General features: G+C 39.4%; 2 protein-coding genes across 2 annotated transcripts in view; one reads left to right on the top strand and one right to left on the bottom strand.

Annotated features, from left to right (window-relative positions):
• LOC581225 (cryptochrome-1) overlaps window positions 1-7,113 on the bottom strand; it is a 40,336-nt gene extending 33,223 nt beyond the window's left edge. The window contains exon 1 of the mRNA XM_030987746.1: window positions 6,998-7,113. The gene's annotated coding sequence lies outside the window, so the exon portion shown is untranslated. The remainder of the gene's footprint in view (window positions 1-6,997) is intronic.
• Window positions 7,114-8,443: 1,330 nt separating this feature from the next.
• LOC100888101 lies at window positions 8,444-18,377 on the top strand. The gene is made up of 4 exons (XM_030987745.1): window positions 8,444-8,527; window positions 12,471-12,680; window positions 13,630-13,722; window positions 14,602-18,377. The coding sequence occupies exons 2-4, from the start codon at window positions 12,666-12,668 to the stop codon at window positions 18,181-18,183; spliced, it is 3,690 nt and encodes a 1,229-aa protein (XP_030843605.1). The 5' UTR covers window positions 8,444-8,527; window positions 12,471-12,665; the 3' UTR covers window positions 18,184-18,377.
• The last annotated feature ends 1,493 nt before the right edge of the window (window positions 18,378-19,870 follow it).

The raw sequence follows: 19,870 nt of genomic DNA, 5'->3' as shown, positions 1-19,870 counted from the left end.
TAATGGAATTTATTGAATAATTAATTTATTGAATTTAATAATTGAATTTATTGAATTTAATAATTGAATTTATTGAATTTAATAATTGAATTTATTGAATTTAATAATTGAATTTATTGAATTTAATACTTGAATTTATTGAATTGAATTTATTGACCCAAATACATAGAATATACACGTATAAAAAAGTGATAGCGAAAGAGAAAAAGGCACACACTTGAACAAAATAAGGGTGGTAGAAAGAAAAACTGACAAAAGATGCACATTGTAATAGCTTGTAAGAGGTACATGTAGTTCACATATGTTTCAGTGACAGCTGAGAATGTGATGATAGCTTGCAAGAGGGAAGTTCACATATGTTTCAGTGTCATTGTCAGCTGAGAGTACGCTCCACCTGGTTTTCGTACAATCAGCATTAATATTAGATCTAGAAGTGGATCCTGATTCTAATATTGGGTTTGGTTTGATGCAATGGACAAAAATTCATTTTGCTATAAGTTTCATTTCTTGACATTTTGTCAAACAACATTAAAGCCCCTCTAAACTATTGGGAGCCCCAAATTTGCCAGAAATTTGATGGCAAAATTTCACTTTTAATAAATTGTGTCATAATGTGAAAGGGGATGTCACTTAAGACACACTTCTATACAAACTTCCCGAAAAAAATGTGTTTGAAGACAAATATTGATAAAGGAATACATACTTTGGGTTTTCTGTTGTATGCAGTAAACATAAATGTTGTATTCTTTCATCAATATTGGACTTCAAACAGATTTGTTTTGAAAATGCTTGAAGAATATGTCTTTCACATCCTCTTTCACAAATGATGCAATTTAAGTGAAATTTTGCCATCAAATATTTTGGGCTCCCAACATTTTAAGAGGGGTTTTAAAGCCCCACTATCCTACTTGTAGCTACTTGCTCCGTCTACATGTATATAGAAAACTTCCCCAATCGGTGCCTGTTGGTCCCCCATGATCCTCTATTTCTTATGTTATTTGAGAGCTGAGTTGATGAGATAGCCACCTGTCAGTGACCTTGCTGTGAGGTCTAATCCCTCCTAGCCATACTAGTACTGACAGTCTTTAAGACTAGAAAAATATCATATAATATGTACATATCATACGTAGTATTTAAACAATGAAATGTATAAGTCTGAACATAGTATAAAAGTAGACATTTTTACTTGGGTGGAGTGTACAGACAAAGAAATCTGTACTTACACAGGGAAATCAACAATGAAAACAACATGTTTTTTTAGCAGCAAAATGAGAGAATAACGAGGACTGTAGATCAGTGAATGGGTCATAAAAATTATAAGACTGTACAGGATGAGAAAGTTATGAATTTTTAAATTGTCATCAATCAGACAGAATCAAGTCAAGAATTGGCATTTCGGTGATTATCCCCCACAAGCAGCTCTCCACTAGTCGAGATTGTGTTGATGACTTTCCAAAATATCATATCTCTTTATTCTCGGGGAAGGAAAGAGGATGCATCATATCTTCTATCTTTAGGACAGGTTTGATTAATCAATCTTTTTGGAAAAAGGCAGAAATTTATGGAAATATTTGATTTGATTTGATTTGATTGATTTATTTCTGTTTGATTTTCTTTTTCTTTTGCATTTTTACAAATATATAACAAACAAATATTGCAAATTTACACATGACAAAAGAATATATGTATAATAAAGTAAGGCTGGCTGTAACTAATCGAAAACATCAATCAGGAAGGTTGACAAAGTAAGCAAAGCTTGATAGTATGACTACCCTGAAAGGATACATAATAATACAAATATGGAGGAACAAAATATTGGCAAAATTGGCAAAAGGGGGAAAAGACAGAAAAAAGAAGAAAAAAAGAAAGAGGGGATGTACATGTACATATACATCAATATTCACAGACTTATGTGGTAGTTGGTTTTTAATTTGATATATAAAGATTTTAAAAAAGAAAATGCAAATTTGAAATATTGAGTGGCCAACTTGGGATATACCGGTAATAGAATAAGAAGACTTGCGAGGTTCGGACAGTATGAATGTGAATGTAAGATCAGCCAGCTGGTTTTAAACCTGGGCCTGCGAGTCGGAGCCTTGAAATGTTTGTATACAAGACAGTGTTTATTCAGTATCCCAAGTAGGCCACTCTTTATTCATACGTTTATTCATACCATCTAATATCTAATTCACAATTATAAATAGAGGATTGCTTGCAGACCATGCAAACTCTACGTTGTTGTTGTTGTTGTTTTGGTTAATAGGCGTTTATCATTCAGGAGAGGATATTTAAGCCTCTTCAGATTGGTTTTTTTTCCCTTTCAAATTACTGGTAGATTTACTTTTTGTAATATATCGATTTGGATAAATTGGATTCTTAAAAGTTAAAACTTTGTATTGCTGAGAGATCTAGGCTCTGCACAAGGCTTTAGGAATTGTGGTAAAGTGTCACATATACTGTGAACATGACGGACAAAATATACAGTTCCTCATTCTACCCTCAACAATTGCTGTGGTAGACAAAGGAACATCCCTTCACTGCTATTATGTAAAAATGTGTAAAACAGGTGTCACATGCATATTCACCTGTTCTACACATTTTTACATACTAGCAGTGAACGGATGTTCTTTTGTCTACCACAGCAACTGTTGAGGGTAGAATGAGGAACTGTATATTTTGTCCTAATAGCAGTGAAGTATGGTGGCTCCTAAGGGACATGCAAACGCAAAATTTGACATATACCTATGCAACAAATTTGTGGATTTTCACGTCAAAGACGTGAAAATCCACAAATTTGACGTATACCTTTGCTTGGTAATTTTTCGTTTTTCGTTACTCAATGGCCCTGAAGGGACACGCAGACAAAACAAATCTACGTCTGATATTCATGTCTGCGTCTCCCAAATGGGACATGCAGACGTGAATATTGGTCGCAGATTTTTTTTTCACGTCTTGGACGTAAAAAGATAATAAAACGCTTGCATAGGTATACGTCAAATATATACGTCTGCGTCGGCCCAAAAGGGACACGCAGACGCGAATATTGGACGCGAAATTTTTTCAGTAAGCTGAGCACCATGAAGATCAGCGCACATGGGTTTGTCAGCCCCTAGTTACTGATAAAGGGATTACCAGCTGGTATTTTATACTCAGTCCAGATTCACAGTCTTCTAATTGCAGACCCTACACCTATACTTATTCAGTGTAGTTTGCAGGCACAAACCCTGGTCAGTCATAAAAGAGAGTCTGCACTATAAGACTACCATAGTCCATGTACTATAGCTGCTCCTGACACAACCTGTAGGTAGCTGGGCTAGGCTTCTCTCAAGGCACGATGATTTTTTTTTGATAAAGTGTCAAATTAGGGTCTGTGCTTGCAGACTATTTTCAGAGACAGATTGGGAGAGAGAAGGGAGAGACAGATTGGGAGAGAGAAGGGAGAGACAGATTGGGAGAGAGAAGCGAGAAAGAAAGGAGGGAAATAGAGGAGTGAGAGAAAGGGGAAAAAGAAGGTGAAGATATGATATGTTAAAGTCTCTGTGTACAGGGTGTACTGGGTATGAGCATTTCAAATTGGCAGTTTAGTCAGTCGGCGGTGATGCACATGTCCATGTAGTTGCGGATAACTCTCCTGTTTGTCGTGTACAAAAATATATCCTCAATTTCTGTTTTTTCTCATAAGTGCCTTCTCCCTCGGGGCATTAGTAATTACCCAAAATGTATTAGATAGCAATCATAGCATATATTTCCATACGATGTACTGTACGTCCTCTAAAGAAAATAAAAAATTTTGTCATTTCTCCATCTTGTCTCAAAGTCTTTTCATCAGTTTTCTTTGATTATAAATGTACTTCTACATGAACGACACTACAAACAACAAGAATAATAATGAAAATAATATAAATAAAAACAATAATAATATAAATTCAATGATAACAAAATATATAATAATAATGATAACATTAACAGAAATAACAATAATTATAAGATTGATAAAAAAACATCAACAAAAAGACAATGAATTAAATAACATGTATATGTATGTATGCAAGACCCAGGCCCACTAAAAGAAACAAGGGTCTAAGTGCTTGATTTTCTTTCATCTCTCTCTTCTACTGACTTCTCTGATCTATTTCTTTGTTAAGGTTTTTTTGTTTGTTTCCATCTCTTTGTGTGTCTCTTACTCTTTCTTTTGACATCCTTTTGTATTTCTTTGTTTTTCCTTCTCTCCTTTTCATTTATTTCCCTTTCCCATGTCTAATTTTGTATCTGTCCTCAAACTTTAAAAACCTTATAACTTTTTGTTGATGATTTCTTGTTTATCCTTTTTCTATCGTTCCTTATTTCTTTGTTTTCCTAAGGCATTTCTTTGTTTTCTTTCACTTGCGTTCTCTCTTTCCTTATCATAAGGCTTATGTACACGTGGTAAATGTATTTGTCAGTTCGGCTACATGTAGAAGCTAGCAGCGCAGCTAAGCTTAAACTAAGCTAGCAGCGCAGCTAAGCTCAAACTAAGCTAGCCCCAAGGCACCAGCTACCGAGTCAGAGACATGTCAATACATGTAGCAGACCTGCCAACCTCTGGAGTTCAAAAACTGTATTCATTAATCCCATAAGTTGTATTTTATTGACAAAAGTTGTATTCTTAAAAATAAAAAGGGACCGTTACGCGGATCAATGCCTCTTACAGTTCCTACATACAGGATTTTTTTTTTGATGGATCATTGGTTGAATATGCATAATTTTGTCACGACTGGTGTGTTCGATGAACATCCCCAAGTTGCGGATGTGAGATGCTTAACAGGACGGAATGGGCAAAATACCGGCAACAAAAAAAAAAATCATATTTTATTGAGGGAAATTTGCTTCTAAAAATTGTACGAAATACGACTAAATCGTACTGGTTGGCAGGTCTGCAATAGGCCAGTCTTCATCAGCTCAAGATTGCCAAATAACCCGCTATTTTAACTATCCCGATCGCAAATTATCCAGTTATTTGTGAGCGTCTTCATCAGCCCGCAGTAGCAATTAGCGGGATATTTGGTCGAGGTATTCATCACAAGATATCTTGGACTAATCTGCAAAATATTCCGCTATTTGTCCGACGTAGCTCTACTCTAGGACCCCTGTTACACATACGTCTAAAAGTGGATGGAGGCCGGCCCCGGAGGCGGCTCGACGTATGTGTAACATCAACTTTTTTGAAAAGCTCGAATGAGGCCTCTTGATGTGGTTTGAGGCCGGCCTCAGTCCCGCAATCAGTAGGTGCAACACCAAAGTGGACTCAGGGCCGGCTTATAAGCGGAAGTGACGTGACCTGTCATCATATTCAACATAATACATCGGGCGCGCTTTGCCACCTTCTCTTATGTTATTCTTTGTTTTTATCATTCTATCACTTTCTCTTTCTGTCTTTCCTTATGTTATTCTTTATTTTTATCATTCTATCACTTTCTCTTTCTGTCTTTCCTTATCTCATACTTTGTTTCTTCCTTCTTTCACATTCTCTTATATTATTCTTTGTTTTTTATAATTATATCCCTTTCTCTCTCTCTGTCTTTCCTTATCTTATTCTTTGTTTCTTCTATCGCCTTCTCTAATGTAATTCTTTGTTTTTATCATTCAATGACTTTCTCTTTCTGTCTTTCCTTATGTTATTCTTTATTTTTATCATTCTATCACTTTCTCTTTCTGTCTTTCCTTATCTTATACTTTGTTTCTTCCTTCTATCACCGTCTCTTATATTATTCTTTTTTTTTTATAATTATATCCCTTTCTCTCTCTGTCTTTCCTTATCTTATTCTTTGTTTCTTCTATCGCCTTCTCTAATGTAATTCTTTGTTTTTATCATTCTATGACTTTCACTTTCTGTCTTTCCTCAAGTTATTCTGTGTTTTTATCATTCTATTACTTTCTCTCTGTCTTTCGTTATGGTATTCTGATCTTCTTTCTATCATCTTCTCTTATGTTATTCTTTGTTTTTATAATTCTATCCCTTACTCTTTCTGTCTTTCCTTATCTTATACTATGTTTCTTCCTTCTATCACCTTCTATTATGTTTCTTTGTTTTCATAATTCTATCCCTTACTCTTTCTGTCTTTCCTTATCTCATTCTTTGTTTCTTCCTTCTATCACCTTCTATTATGTTTCTTTGTTTTTATAATTATATCCCTTTCTCTTTCTGTCTTTCCTTAAGTTATTCTTTGTTTTTCTCATTCTATCACTTTCTCTTGCTGTCATTCCTTATGTTTTTCTTTGTTTTTATCATTCTATCACTTTCTCTTTCTGTCTTTCCTTATCTTATTCTTTGTTTCTTCCTTCTATCACCTTCTCTTATGATATTCTTAATTTTTATCATTCTATCACTTTCTCTTTCTGTCTTTCCGGAGTCCGCCCCAACGTCAGCTCTTGAAATTAAGGCGACGTGGGGCCGGCCTATGTGTACATGTAAACACAAAATTGCGGGCTCGAGATCATGTGTAACAGGGGTTTGATGATCTTGAGGCGGCTTCAAATTGCAGGCGTGAGGCCGCTCCCAGGCCCACTTTAAAAGCCGACGCATGTGTAACAGGGGCGCACAAGACTAGTCACTAGTCTAGATCTATGTGCGAACGCTGAGCAAAATATCTCGAACACAAGTTTTGGTCGAGACTCGAGCTGATGAAGAAGCGATTACATAACTTCGGGCTTATTTCCAATATCAAACAGTGGGTTATTTGGCAATCTCGAGCTGATGAAAACATACCTATTGATGAGCCAGGCCAGGCGCCTGCCCGCGCCCGTGGACGGCCGAGCAATTTCCCCCAAGATTCGCTGGACTCCACTGAGCCGAACTGCGGCACAACAACGGCAGCACAAAACAAGTTGAAATGCGAGCCATTACAATGCTCCCAATGATTGGAAGCGAACAAAGCCTATGCTGAATATGATATTACATTTATAGGATGATATCAAGATGATAATTAAACGAAGTAACGGAAGTGATGAAGAAACTTACCTGTTTTAGCTCTCCTGTCGACTGCTCCGAGTACCGTCACTGTCGACGTTTGGATCTTGTGTGTATAGATGCAAAATCAAAGACCTTATGTTGCAGAGAGGGATTTATAAGGTTATATAATTACTAAAACAGTGGCAGAGAGGTGTTTTATATTCCGTAGGTTTGTCCAATTTTAATGTTTTAAATAGGTCAAATGCCATACACTAAAATAGTGTCGGAGAGGTGATTTATGTTCTGAAGTTTTGTACAATTAAAACGATTTTTTGTTCTTGTTCTTCTTCTTCTTTTCTTTAAAAAGAACAATGTTTTGTTTCGTTCTTTTTTTTTTTGTAGCATGAATTGTACTACGAAAGTATTTAGAATTGTCCTCTGTCAAAAGTATAAGCCTTCTATCGATAGGCTGGGATTAGAGCTAGTCTGCAGAAACAGACTTTATTTTGGCGATATATCTGAAACATATGGACTACATATGGCTTTGTTTTGTTACTGTTAACTTGACAGATATTGGTCAGCGTATGCGGTAAGAATTGCATAACACTGTTGCGTTCAGTGGCGGATCTAGGGGGGGGGGGACACAGGGGGCACGTCCCCCCCCCCCCCCCCGGCCTAAAAAAAAAAAAAAAAAAAAAAAAAAAAAAAAAGTGCTCACTACCCCCCCCCCCCCCCAACAATTTTGTATTTTTAATTTAAAAAACGAATAAACATATTAACGAGCAAACAAGATCATTAAATGCTATTTTCCCACAACAGACGTACGTCCGGTTAACTAACTATGAATCACCCCGACAAAAAACATTTATGTACCCTAAAATGGACTTTTGTATACTGGACATTTTGGGGGAAATCGGGTCTTTTTCGGGACATGATGTCCCGTTTTGGGGGACTTTGTCTTTTTTGGGGGGTACAAATGGTCTTTTGGTGGGGGGGGGGGGGGGGGTTCGGGTTGTTCTGTACTAGAAGCTTTTATACAAACCAAGCCTTGCCCGACATAACATCAGACTGGATTCCTAGTATTGATTGATTGATTCGAATTGCATTCCATTTCATATAATAATAATAATAATAATATTTTAAAGTCCCCTCCAAATTTTATAACAGGTTAATAAAACTCGGAGTCAGCAGCGTCATGCATGAGCAATTAAACTGGGGGCCTGTACAATTAACAACATTGGTAATCACTGACCAGTATCGAGTTATAATGTAGAAATAAACCACGTTCGTTTTGTTTTGTTTGTTTGTTTGTTTGTTTTCTTGTTGTTGTTTTTTTTGGGGGGGAGCAACCGGCAATTACCCCCTCCCCATTAAGTACCCCAGTGCTTATAGTCACTATAGGTCCCCACATTAATGTGAATGTTATTTAAAACCGGTCTTATAGAGGTCCATTGATCAAGTTCGTATCCGCGAGTCTCTTCTAGAAAAGTAAAAGATTTAAAACATGACTGCGACTCAGACTAATAGTATCGACGATGGCGTCTATGGAAAGAGAGAGAGTCTGCCTTGTGCGAATACATGACGGAGACGAATTTTATGGTAAATTATCAATTATCCTGCTTTTCTTTATTAAATTGTTTCAGAAAATATGATTTAATACAAAATGTATACTTTGTACAAAATAAAGATAACATTCCAAGTTACTAAGTATCTAGTAAGGGTACAGGTTAGATGGAAATTGTTGTAAAATGTAAGGTCATCGATTTTGAAAGAGCTACCGCCTTATGAATGAGTATGATTCTGTATTCAATGCATGTCAGTCTTCGGTCTCGTACACGGACATATATAGACTAGACTATACACAGCCCCACGCCACAAATTTTGTCATTATTTTCCATAATTATTTTTGCTAATAAATCATTATAATTTCGTACCAAGCCCCCAAAATGATAAACTTTGGAGAGTTGGAACTGCTTGGTCTTGGCAGGGATATTAAATGGATATTCCGTCTCGAAAGAATTTCCCGAGGGAAAGATATTCAAGATTAACTTGGCTTAACAACAAGTAATGTAACCCTCTTCAGCCATCAAATCTATCAACAGCCGCCCTTATCAGACCACAGATGCCCTCTGGCAATCCAAATGTTACGAAATGTTACGCAACACGGTCTGCTTCCCTAAGCTCTCCAAACACTTGGTCGTAAAAAAAAGGCTTTGAAGCCATGCGAGGCACCGAGAAAATGACGTCATACTCATGGAAGATGTATATAGCTATAACATATAAAATACAAAAATCGACAACTTATGGCACAATACAACCTTCTATTGGTTATCAAATGCTTTCGCTGTACTCGGATAACTCTACTGAAGACGTAGCCATCTGAACCAGCGAAATCGACCAAGGAAATCGTGAGTTAGAGTGAATGCAAGTTTCTCATCATCATCGTGTTCTCTTCTAATTATTGACATTTTCCGAAAGTTTCCGAAATTTTTACATAGCTAGGAAGGTAGTCCATAAGTTTATCTCTTAAAATAACTAAATGAAATTGTGTTGTATATTTGCGCATTTGGTTTAATGAGGGTTAGAAGTTGTCAATTCATCACCACTTTTCACCCCGAGTACGGGCAGGCGACGCGCAAGCCGCCGTGCTCGCTGGGCTGTACATGCTGCATGTTGTGGGAGGAAACACACATAGCTGCATTACTACCCTGGCCGTATATTAAAAATTGTGCTATTGATTCTCAACATTTCAAACACCACTGTACAAAACTCAACTGATTTCACTCAAAGTCAGTACTTTAGTGACGATTGATGACACCTAAAGAGCATTAAAATACAATTTGTTAAACTTTCCGATGTTAGAAAGAATAATTTAAAAATTAAAATCGTGAGTCTACTGTCAAACTTGCCGATCAACCGCTGTGCATTTGTATGTCGTGAGTGTATTGACTATTCATGTATTCAAATGCTGCCTATTTACACGTACTGCAGTGCTAGTAGTCAATACGCATCAACTATCTATGTTTTGCTGGAGTGGCCTACGCATTCACGATGAAACCATTTAACCATACGTTCTGGTTTGCTGCAACGATTAAGATTTTCCGTTGATGGAATTTCACACGTGCATATTAAACTTGTGTTGGTCTCCAACTTCCCATAAATTAAATCTTCCTCAAAACCAGTCAGAAAGTCTAAATCGTCGCCTAGCAAATACTCATCCCTACTGTATGCCGCCATTTTTGTTGATAGCAGCCGATGTGTATTTCCAACAATGCATTTCGCGAGCCCTATGTCACTCAGTTTCGGGAGTGAGATTTACGAGCTGTGCGGTCCGGGAGGGGGATTAAGGGGATTATGATAGGGGAAAAAAAGACTCTCGGTGCCTTGCAGTGCTTCAAAGGGCCCTCTTAGATGGGGTATCCATTTAAACTCACATATCCCTGGTCTTGGAAATTTGGAAGTTAGACTTAATCAGTAGGGGCGCTGGTCCAAGAATAAAGATCGTCTTCATAAACAAGCATCGTCTTCCTAAACACGGACCGATGCGTCCTCAAAAATAAGGACGGTCTGCATTTTTGCAGACGTTTAATATTTTTGATCGGCGCATTGGCGATGCAAAAAACGGATTCTGCAATGATTTTCTTGATGCATTTCACATTGACATTGTAGGTCTACAGAGACTTTCACATTATAAGCAATAAATCCTTTGGAAGACGGACAACCCATAAAAGTAGACGGTGAACTAGGGTTATTTTCCCCCGGGGAATCCATTTTTGGCATCGCCAGCGGGCCGTTCTGTAACATGAAACCCCCAGAGCGCCGATGAAAAAAAACGTCCTCGAAAATGCAGACGACCCTTATTTTTGAGGACGCATTTTGTCCCTGTTTATGAGGATATCCTTGTTTATGAGGACGATCCTCATTCTTGGACCAGCGCCCCTACTGTTAATTGTAGGAAGCTTTGTTTCCTTCAGACGACGCGAACCAGCGCGGCTTACCTTATCGTATGAAATTTTTTATTTTCATTTGACATGTTTGGCTTGTTTTTTTTTTCTTAAACCTTGAGATTCTACATCATTTGCGGGAGAGCGGGAGGAAGGCCGTGGTGGCGGGAGTCTCCGAGCTCGTGGGACGTACGGCGCGGCGGCGTGAGACTCCCTCCATGTGGGAGTGTTGACTGCCATTCTATACAGTATATGTAGACCGAAAGACTTCAGTCTCATATCGATGTTTGTTCCGTGACACTATACTGTATACATCTGGGCAGTGCACGAAACCATCATAAGTACAAGTTCACTGACATCCCATAGTGTGTTAAACTTAATACACGCAATTCAATGGGACGTCGTTGGACTGTACTTATGACGGTTTCGTGAGACGCTGCCCTGGCTCCACTGACCGCCTCTGTACAGATTGATTAAATGCCAGTTTTATTATTGAATTCTCATACCGACAATCATTTTGTCTATTTCTGTGGATGTTACCAGTTTCAGATCAATATATTTTTGAAACAATCTTTGAATTTGCATATTTGATATTACAATTTCGAAGTTTTGACATAACCATCCACAATTTTATTTTCACAGCTACGCATATCGTGTGGGTCAACATTAATTTAATGAAATAGACTCTTAGATAATGAGGATAAACAAATGCTAAAAACTGATGTGCGAGAAGAAAACTAGTCCGATGTTTAGTTTCAGTACAATGATGGAATTTCTTTGTTCTGTAGTCATGAAGTGTTGAGTAATTATACCCAGAAGCAGACACGCCAAGTTCAAAGATGAGCTATATTTGTGACATTTTCATGACTTGGCATGTGGGCGAGGGTATAGCGTATGGCGTTTTTTTCGAAATCCGTGTGCGTGAGCCTTCTCAGACCCTCGAAAGGCGTGACACTTGGTAGCTCTGCAGAAGTTGTGTGGCCGGACAGTTGGTTTAATCCAGCAATTTAAAGAAAATTACATGCAATATTTCAAAAGTCATTTAGACTGACAAGCATGCATATATGGTATTTCAGCACGGATGAATCTTTATGATAGTTAGTGCTATTTTTTTTTTTATTCCGAAGACAAAAGTGACAGCTTTATTTTTTACACCCAGTATTAAAAAACAAGTCAGAAAAAATCTTGGAACCAGCGGGACTTCAACCTGCCATCTACTGCTTGCCTGGCAGCGACTTTGCCACCAGGCCATCACTGGTCCATGGCACAGTCACGATGAACTAGAAACAAAAACCCAAGCTCTCCTGATTCATTCTGACTCATTAATTATTCATCAGTTTAAATAATTGAAATTTCTCCCAGGAAGCATTACATTTATAAAGCTTTATTTTTTGTTTAAGCGCCCGTACACACAACCCCCTCTCAAACACCAAAATCATTTATGTCATCATTACTGAGTTAGAGGTGCAATTTCAAAGGAGTTCCAGACCAAGGTGTTGTCACCAGCTAGATCTAGATACTTAATCTTGCTTTCCCTTACAAGCATCTGCAATAATAATTATACAAGGCCTCACAATTTGTTTTCTTGTCTTTTGCAGTTGCAGAATGTTAAAGTGCTATAATCGCAGAAACTCTTTTGAAGGCACTATGTGATGACCGATTCAACAGCAAGACTCAGGGTGGTACATTTCCTTCAAGTGCTCCTGCTTTTCCTTTTCCAATGACCAGCTGTTTGGGACAATAAAGATTCAGCTTCCTGTACTTACACTATTTACCATTGAAGAAGCATCGCCATGGAAACAATACAGGTTTAATTTTCTTTCTTTTGAGATTTAAGTGCATACACTATGAAAATGACGGACAAAATATACAGCTCCTCATTCTACCCTCAACAATTGCTGTGGTAGACAAAGGAACATCCCATCACTGCTATAATGTAAAAATGTGTAAAACAGGCTTTACATGCATATCTTTGCTACTTATTTTTACATAATAGCAGTGAAGGGATGTTCCTTTGTCTACCACAGCAATTGTTGAGGGTAGAATGAGGAACTGTATATTTTGTCCACTTTCTTTGTCCGTCATGTTCATAGTGATGACTTGTAAACACTTGGGAATGAATCAAAACATTCCATATGAATAGGATCCTTTTAATATTTTGGCATGATTGAGTTCCTAAAATTTGTGGAGTATACCATACATGTATATCTGATTTTTGTGTAAATCCAGAATTAGGAGGAAAAAAGTTGATGTATGCAATCAAGAAAATAGTGAAAATACCATTAATAAAGTTCTGACGAGTACTGTACTGTACTACAAGAATGTAAGGAAAGGAATTCTGGCAATTCAGTGTGCTGAAATATGGATACTTTGACATTTTCAGGCCTACTTATCTTGCAAATTAACACATGATACCAGTAGTTTATTTTGGGTTTGATAAAATAAATGGAAACCTAGGAAAGGATAAGTGTTAAACCCTTGTGCTCTCTACAACAAAGGACAAAATTTCTCTTTTATTTCACCAAAAAGTTAATAGTCTTCTTTTTGGTAGTAATGATAAAGAATATCAGACAGTTACAGGCTATAACTTGTATTTTAAGTTCCATACACTTTTTTGGTTGTACTGTCACTATATAATGATGACAAGACAAATTTTCCACAGTTTATTTGTGTAGTCGGGTGTAGTATGCTGAAAAAAGTCCCTTTATTTCTAATTTTTCTTACTGAAAATTTTGGTCTATTTTGTCACTATTCCAGGCATACCTGCTGGGTGGTGAGGATGAGGACCCTGCCCCTGAGCCAGAGACCAGCAGTGATCCCCTAGCAACCAATAAGCCCTTCTTTACCATGGTAAGCTCATACAGCCTCGGCAGAAGTGTCTCAAGCCCAGATTTAGGGTACAAGTTGCCTGAACAACTGAAATGTATAGGATCCGATAAAACCTTTATCAATTCTCTGAAAACATATCTCTTCATCACTTCATAAATAATCAGAATCATGAACCCAGTGCATTGTTTTTTCTTTTTCTTAAAGTGCATTGAGACATGCACTTTGCCTATGTGTTATGCGCTATATAAAAATGTTTAATTATTATTATTATTAATGAATTAAAGCAATGCCTGCTTTAATACCAAGGTGCTACGATGTACATTTATGCCCTGGCAAAAATATACTCAGGATTTATTTCATCAGAGATATAGGGTTAGGGTTGCAATTGGGTTTTCAGTTTAATAGGTTTAGGGTTTGGTTAAAATGAAGTATCGTGCTTGGTCCATAGTTGGGTTTACAAATTTGGTTATAGTGTATGGATATAGACCACAGAGCAATTGTCTCCGTAGCATGTATCATACAACCCCACTAGGATACTTTATGTGTACATGTACAACTTTTTCATGTTACTTATAAATTGGCCAAGAATATGACCATACATATAAATTTTAACTCTTTTGTAGAATTAGCTATAGCCTGATTCAAGGTTAGATGAGGTTTCTCTTATCAACGAGACTGTTAGACCGTGTCTGTTTTCTCCTACAATAAATAAACATTTTCAATGAAAATAAATTAATCTTTTTGCCTGATTTGATGGATAACTTGATACTTATTGTATATCATTTTAAATTTAAAGTTATATTTCGTTTCCTAAGTAAATAAGAATGATTGAAATATTTTTTTTCTCATCGATGTTCGAAACCTACATATTTACTCTTCTTTGTATGATTATCTCAACAGAAAGATGGCAAGTTCTGCTGCACTAGATGTAACAACCTCTTCACACAGAAGACTAATCTCCAGCGCCATGTTCGGAAGGTCCACAAGGAGACAACGACCAGCAATGCCAGGACATCATGCATCCGTCCTGGATGCAAGGAGATGTTCTACCACAAGACCAAACTCATGCAGCATCTAGAGGAAGACCATGGCATATGTTTGCAGAAGTCGGAGCTCTCGTTTGCAACCGTGGAGAAATTTTTGGCATGGAAGGAGAGAGAAGAGAGTCAGAACTTTGCTTATTTTTCGAAAGAAAGAGGCGCTATCCAGTCTTCTCTTTGCATTCATCAGACCTATGCATGTCAGAGAAATGGCAGCTCTCGTAGTCACAAAGCCAAAGGAAGTCCTGCCAGGACAACCTCCAGAAAAAAGTCCCAGGGGTGTGTCAAGACAGATATGATCTGCCCAGCAAGGATCATTACAGCCAAGTGCCTGAAGACAGGCAACCTCAAGGTTACTTACTACAGTTCACACTCTCACCGCCTCCTATCCAGCGACATCAAGTTCCATCCATTGCCGCAAAAGTTGAGGGACGACTTGAAGCTGAAGATCGCGTTTGGGGTCACTGTGGAAGACATCCTGAAGGACCTTTCTCGTCCAAACCATAGCAACATCGGTAACCTGACTGTATTCAAGAAGCAGCTGAATATCTCCAGACACCACATGCAGCAGATGCGACGGAATATATTCAAAAGAGCGGAGAAGAATCCAGAAGGTCTTGACAGCATCTCCGGCTTAGCCATTCTTCTAGAGAAACACAGATCCGAAGGACACAATCCCATCATGATGTACAAGCCTGAAGGAGGGCAGTACATCATTGGAAAGCTTGAAGGTGATTCCCTGGCAGTGGAGGACAGTCCAGTAGTTGTTGGTGTGCAGACAAAGCAACAGCTTCACATGCTGCAACTGTTCACAGTCAAGTACCTCTGTGTGGAATCGGTGCAGTATCAGAATTACCTACTGGTGAATGTCAGCATGCGAGATGACTACGGGAGAGGAAGTCCAGTGGCTCATCTGATTTGCAGTCCCGACGATCAAGCAGCCCTCTTCTATTTTTTCCAGATAATCGCAGAAAGTTTCAACAAGTCTATGATGGCAGGGGTCTTGACCGATGAGTCGTCGAGCTGCATCAACATTCTCTTGGCCGTCTTTGGTGAGAACCTTAGCCATGTCTTCTGCAAGCGTCTCGTTCACCATGACTGGCTGCATCAGCTGCATGTGCTTGTCGCGGACAAGGAGCTCAGGAGAGAGATATACACATCCCTGGTCTTGCTCATGGAAGAAACCAACTTGAATCAGTTCACAAGTATGACTAGCACATTCCTGAACAGATATCAGTCCAAGGACAAGAGCTTTGTGGTATATTTCAAAGAGTCTTACTTGGATCGCTGTCCACAGTGGGCAACCTGCTATGGAAATTATTCCTCTGATCCCAACCACACAACGATGTATGATGAAGCCTTCCACAAGCCGCTCAAAGCATACCTTGACAGCGAGAGCAAAGAAGGGGAGATCTATGACCTTGTGGCTTTCTTGGTGAAGACTGCTGATGAGCATAGTGACCAGTCTCTCTTACAAAGTTGTCTGCAACCAACACAAACAGTGGGCCTAAGATCAAGGCATGAAGAAGCCCTCCAGATACCTCTTGAATGTGTTACAAGAATGATGGCAAAGATGTATTCAGTGAAAACTGAGACAGAACTGCTACATGTGAAGAGAGTCAAGAAGTTTTGCCCAGAGGCGTCATGCAGTCCCCAGTGCCTTCACGTATCCTGCGTTGAGCTCTGTCCTCATCTGTACACCTGCACCTGTGGGGAGGAGTCCCATCTTTGCCCCCACATACACAGGGTCCACATGCAGATGCAGAGCTCCTTCCTGGTCAATATCAAAATGCAGCTGACAGACCCTTCGCGGAAAAGCAGCACCTCTTCAGCACCTCTGCCCCCGCCTCAGAAGAAACTCAGGAGAAGTCCGAGACAAGCACAAAAAGAGGCAGCCATTCAAGCCAAAGAATCTGTTGCAAATTCAGATGCAAGTGAAGGAACTGGAAAGAATGGTGAAGATGCTGCCATTCCTAAAGGTGATGCAGCAGACGATGATGACGTTGATGATGATGATGATGATGATGATGGGGATGATGGAGGACTGTTTATGGCCAACACATATGAACCTGAAGATAATAATGCCCAGGATCCAGGTTTGATTTTCAATGCTGAGCCAGTTCCAATAGAAGATGACGAGACATCTGAAGTAAACTTGACAAAAATATTAGATGTCAATGATGAACTACTAGCTCTTCTGGAAAATAAAAAAGTACAAGCTTCCCTGTTCCCATACATTCTCAGTGAACTTAAAGCGATTGTTGCAAAGTGCAAAGCTCAAGTGCCTGCTGACTCCTTAGATAATCTTTGGAGGCGGGCAAAGCGGAAAGCTGCCACCCCACTACCTTTGCTACAAATTAAAATGAGAGAGACTGCAGTTATTAAGAAAGCACTAGAGTCCAAGCTTACTTCTGGACAAGAGAATAGTGTAGAGCAAGGAAGGGTGTTGGATGCTCAAGGTGGAGGTACACAGGTTACTAAACCAGAAGCGACGTTGCCACAGGCCCCTGCTGCAGCTACAAACTCTTCTGCAGGATTCAAGGACTTGCTGTCCTACATCATAACTTCGGCTGCTCAGACCCAGCCTGGCAATGCTGTTTACATGGTTCCAGGGACAGCCACCTCAACAATGCCCTCATCTTGTGAAGGGATAATCCCTTCAACAGCACTGACCCAAGTGAGAGAGAACTCGCCTGTACAGATCATCATGAATGCCCCTGCAACGTCCCACATCCAGACCCTTCACACAGCATCATCCACGTCAGGGATCTCAGAGCCTAGTCCTCTAGAGGCAGAAGCAATGCAGCCTCTTGTTGCACCACTTCAACAAACTCAAAGGCACCTGTTCCCTCCAGCCACAGCGCCATCAGGTATGATAGATTTTTCATCTCTGTCTTCCCAGCTGGTGTCTTCGCTGCCACCTGCTCTATCATCAGCAACCCAGCATCACAGCCAGCAGGAGCCAGAGTACATCCCTCGCCAGCCGAGCCTGACTCCTGCAGGAAGTGTTTTGTCCCAGACCATTGTAACACAGATTGTCCAAAGAGCGGCACCATCTCCCTACCCGTACAAGGAGCATTCACAATCCCTTCCCCTAACAGGCGCAAACCAACAAACTGGTATGACTGCCTCCTACCTGGCCTCGCAGCTCGGCCACCACATGATGCCGCCTCAGCCGTTGGCGCAACATTTGCCGTCTCCCTACACCTTTACTGGCACCGGACAACCCTTGAGCCACCAGCCAGCACACTCCCTGCCGCAGCCAAGGCAGTACCTACCCCCTACCAATCAAACCCTGCAGCCTCTTCAGCCTAGCCCTTTCATGTCTACCATCCAACCTCAACCTCTGCACCATCTGACCCCTAACCCTTCCACATCCCAGGGCCAACATTTACATCAGACGGACCCCAACTTTAAAACGACCACTCACCCCATGTACTGAATACATGGATACATCTTCTTGCCTTCAAATAGGTGCGCACATAGTCAGTGGCAGTGTCGTGGTCGAGTGGTTTAAGGCGCTTGACTGGAGATGCGAAGGTCAAGGGTTTGAATCCCACACGGCACTAATATCCTTTGGCAAAATATTAACCTACACTTGCTATTCTCCACCTAAGTGTAAAAATGGGTACCCGGTAGGATGCGACCGTCATTGTTGGTCAAACATTTTTTGAGCGTCAAGTTACGCCTGGCTGGAATGCTCCCCAGGGAGTGGAGATTGTGCACACAGTGTGTGCGGGCAAGCACTAAATCCAATGACCGGGATAATAGTATATCTATAAAGCACTTAGAGACGTCCGAGATGTTTTAAGCGCTATATAAAAGCTGAATATTATTATTATTATTAATACAGTCCACTGCCTGGACTGTTTCCATGGCGCGCGCCCAATCAGCTGAGAAAATAACACACCTGCCTCAACACTAAAACAGAGACAGTCCCTTCTTTAGTTTTTTTTCAAAGGGTGTATTTTCGGGGATCGCGTTATTGGTGGGGATGTGTAAGGGAAGAGGGCAGAGATGATTGGAAAAAAAATATATATATAACGACTGAAAGAATCTGGTCTAGTGCGCTGATCTGTGAACCTCTTTGACCGTGTAGTAATACTATGCTTCTGGTTTTGGTGGGCTACTGCATAAACTCCTCAGCTTGGATGTAACATGCAGGCACAGTCGACTGAGCATAGTATACTTAATTTCTGAAGTGGGCTCTAGCAATTATTTTGCCCATGTTGAGCTTTTGTAAGTTATCTTTAAAGGCTCCAAGGGTGGGGGTATTTCTAACATGGGTCAAGAGAAAGTTCCATTCGGGGAATGTCCTAGGATATAGAGAGTGTTTATAACAGCCCTTTACAGCGGATATCTTCTTGAATGATACCGAAGAGCGGATTCTTGTAGATACCCCTACTCCAGATGATCTGTTTTGGTAGTGGTGATTACTATGTATAGTGAGTCATGAAATATAAAAAGTAATGGACTCATTTTCTTCCATGCTGCAACAGAAATAGACTCAAATTGTGCAATCATTATTTCTCTTTTTGCTTATCGTTGTTATAATTTCAAAGAACTGTTTATTAACTACATACGGTATGTACCTGAAGCTAGCTAAATGATTGATGTCGATATTGAAGTGCAGCTATTCTATGCATTTGAATGTTTTAAACAGAATATGGCGCCATGGAAATGTGCTGAATCATCATCATGATTTTGACATAATTATTGTTATTATTTTTATTATTTCAGTAGGGCAAATCCCGCCTGCCAGGTGATGTATCAATGAAAAATATGGAGTAAAAAAAAACCCAGTTGTTTTAGTTTTTGGTCTTTACTTACATCATAGATACATAATGCTCCATTCCACCCGTGATTGTCGGCATACAAAACAGAAGGTATAAATAATTTGTAATACTCCTATTGCTGTCTTTGTTAGTTGCGCATCAGTGTCATTACGTACAAGTACGTGTGGCGACAGAGGGACAACATTTAGGATAAGTATAATGAAATACTTTTCATGACAATGAAGTAAATTAGGAATGATTTCTATAGTACTGACCACTGGTAAAAAAGAAATTAGCCATTATGTATTGAGCCAATGGTATGGGTGATTCTCTGTGGCCATTTTGATAATTTTC

The sequence above is a fragment of the Strongylocentrotus purpuratus genome, unplaced genomic scaffold, assembly GCF_000002235.5.
Source record: "Strongylocentrotus purpuratus isolate Spur 01 unplaced genomic scaffold, Spur_5.0 spur5_scaffold_17, whole genome shotgun sequence".
NCBI lineage: Eukaryota > Metazoa > Echinodermata > Echinoidea > Camarodonta > Strongylocentrotidae > Strongylocentrotus > Strongylocentrotus purpuratus.
The sequence above is the reverse complement of the archived record's forward strand: the minus strand, read 5'-3'. Positions and strand labels throughout refer to the sequence as shown.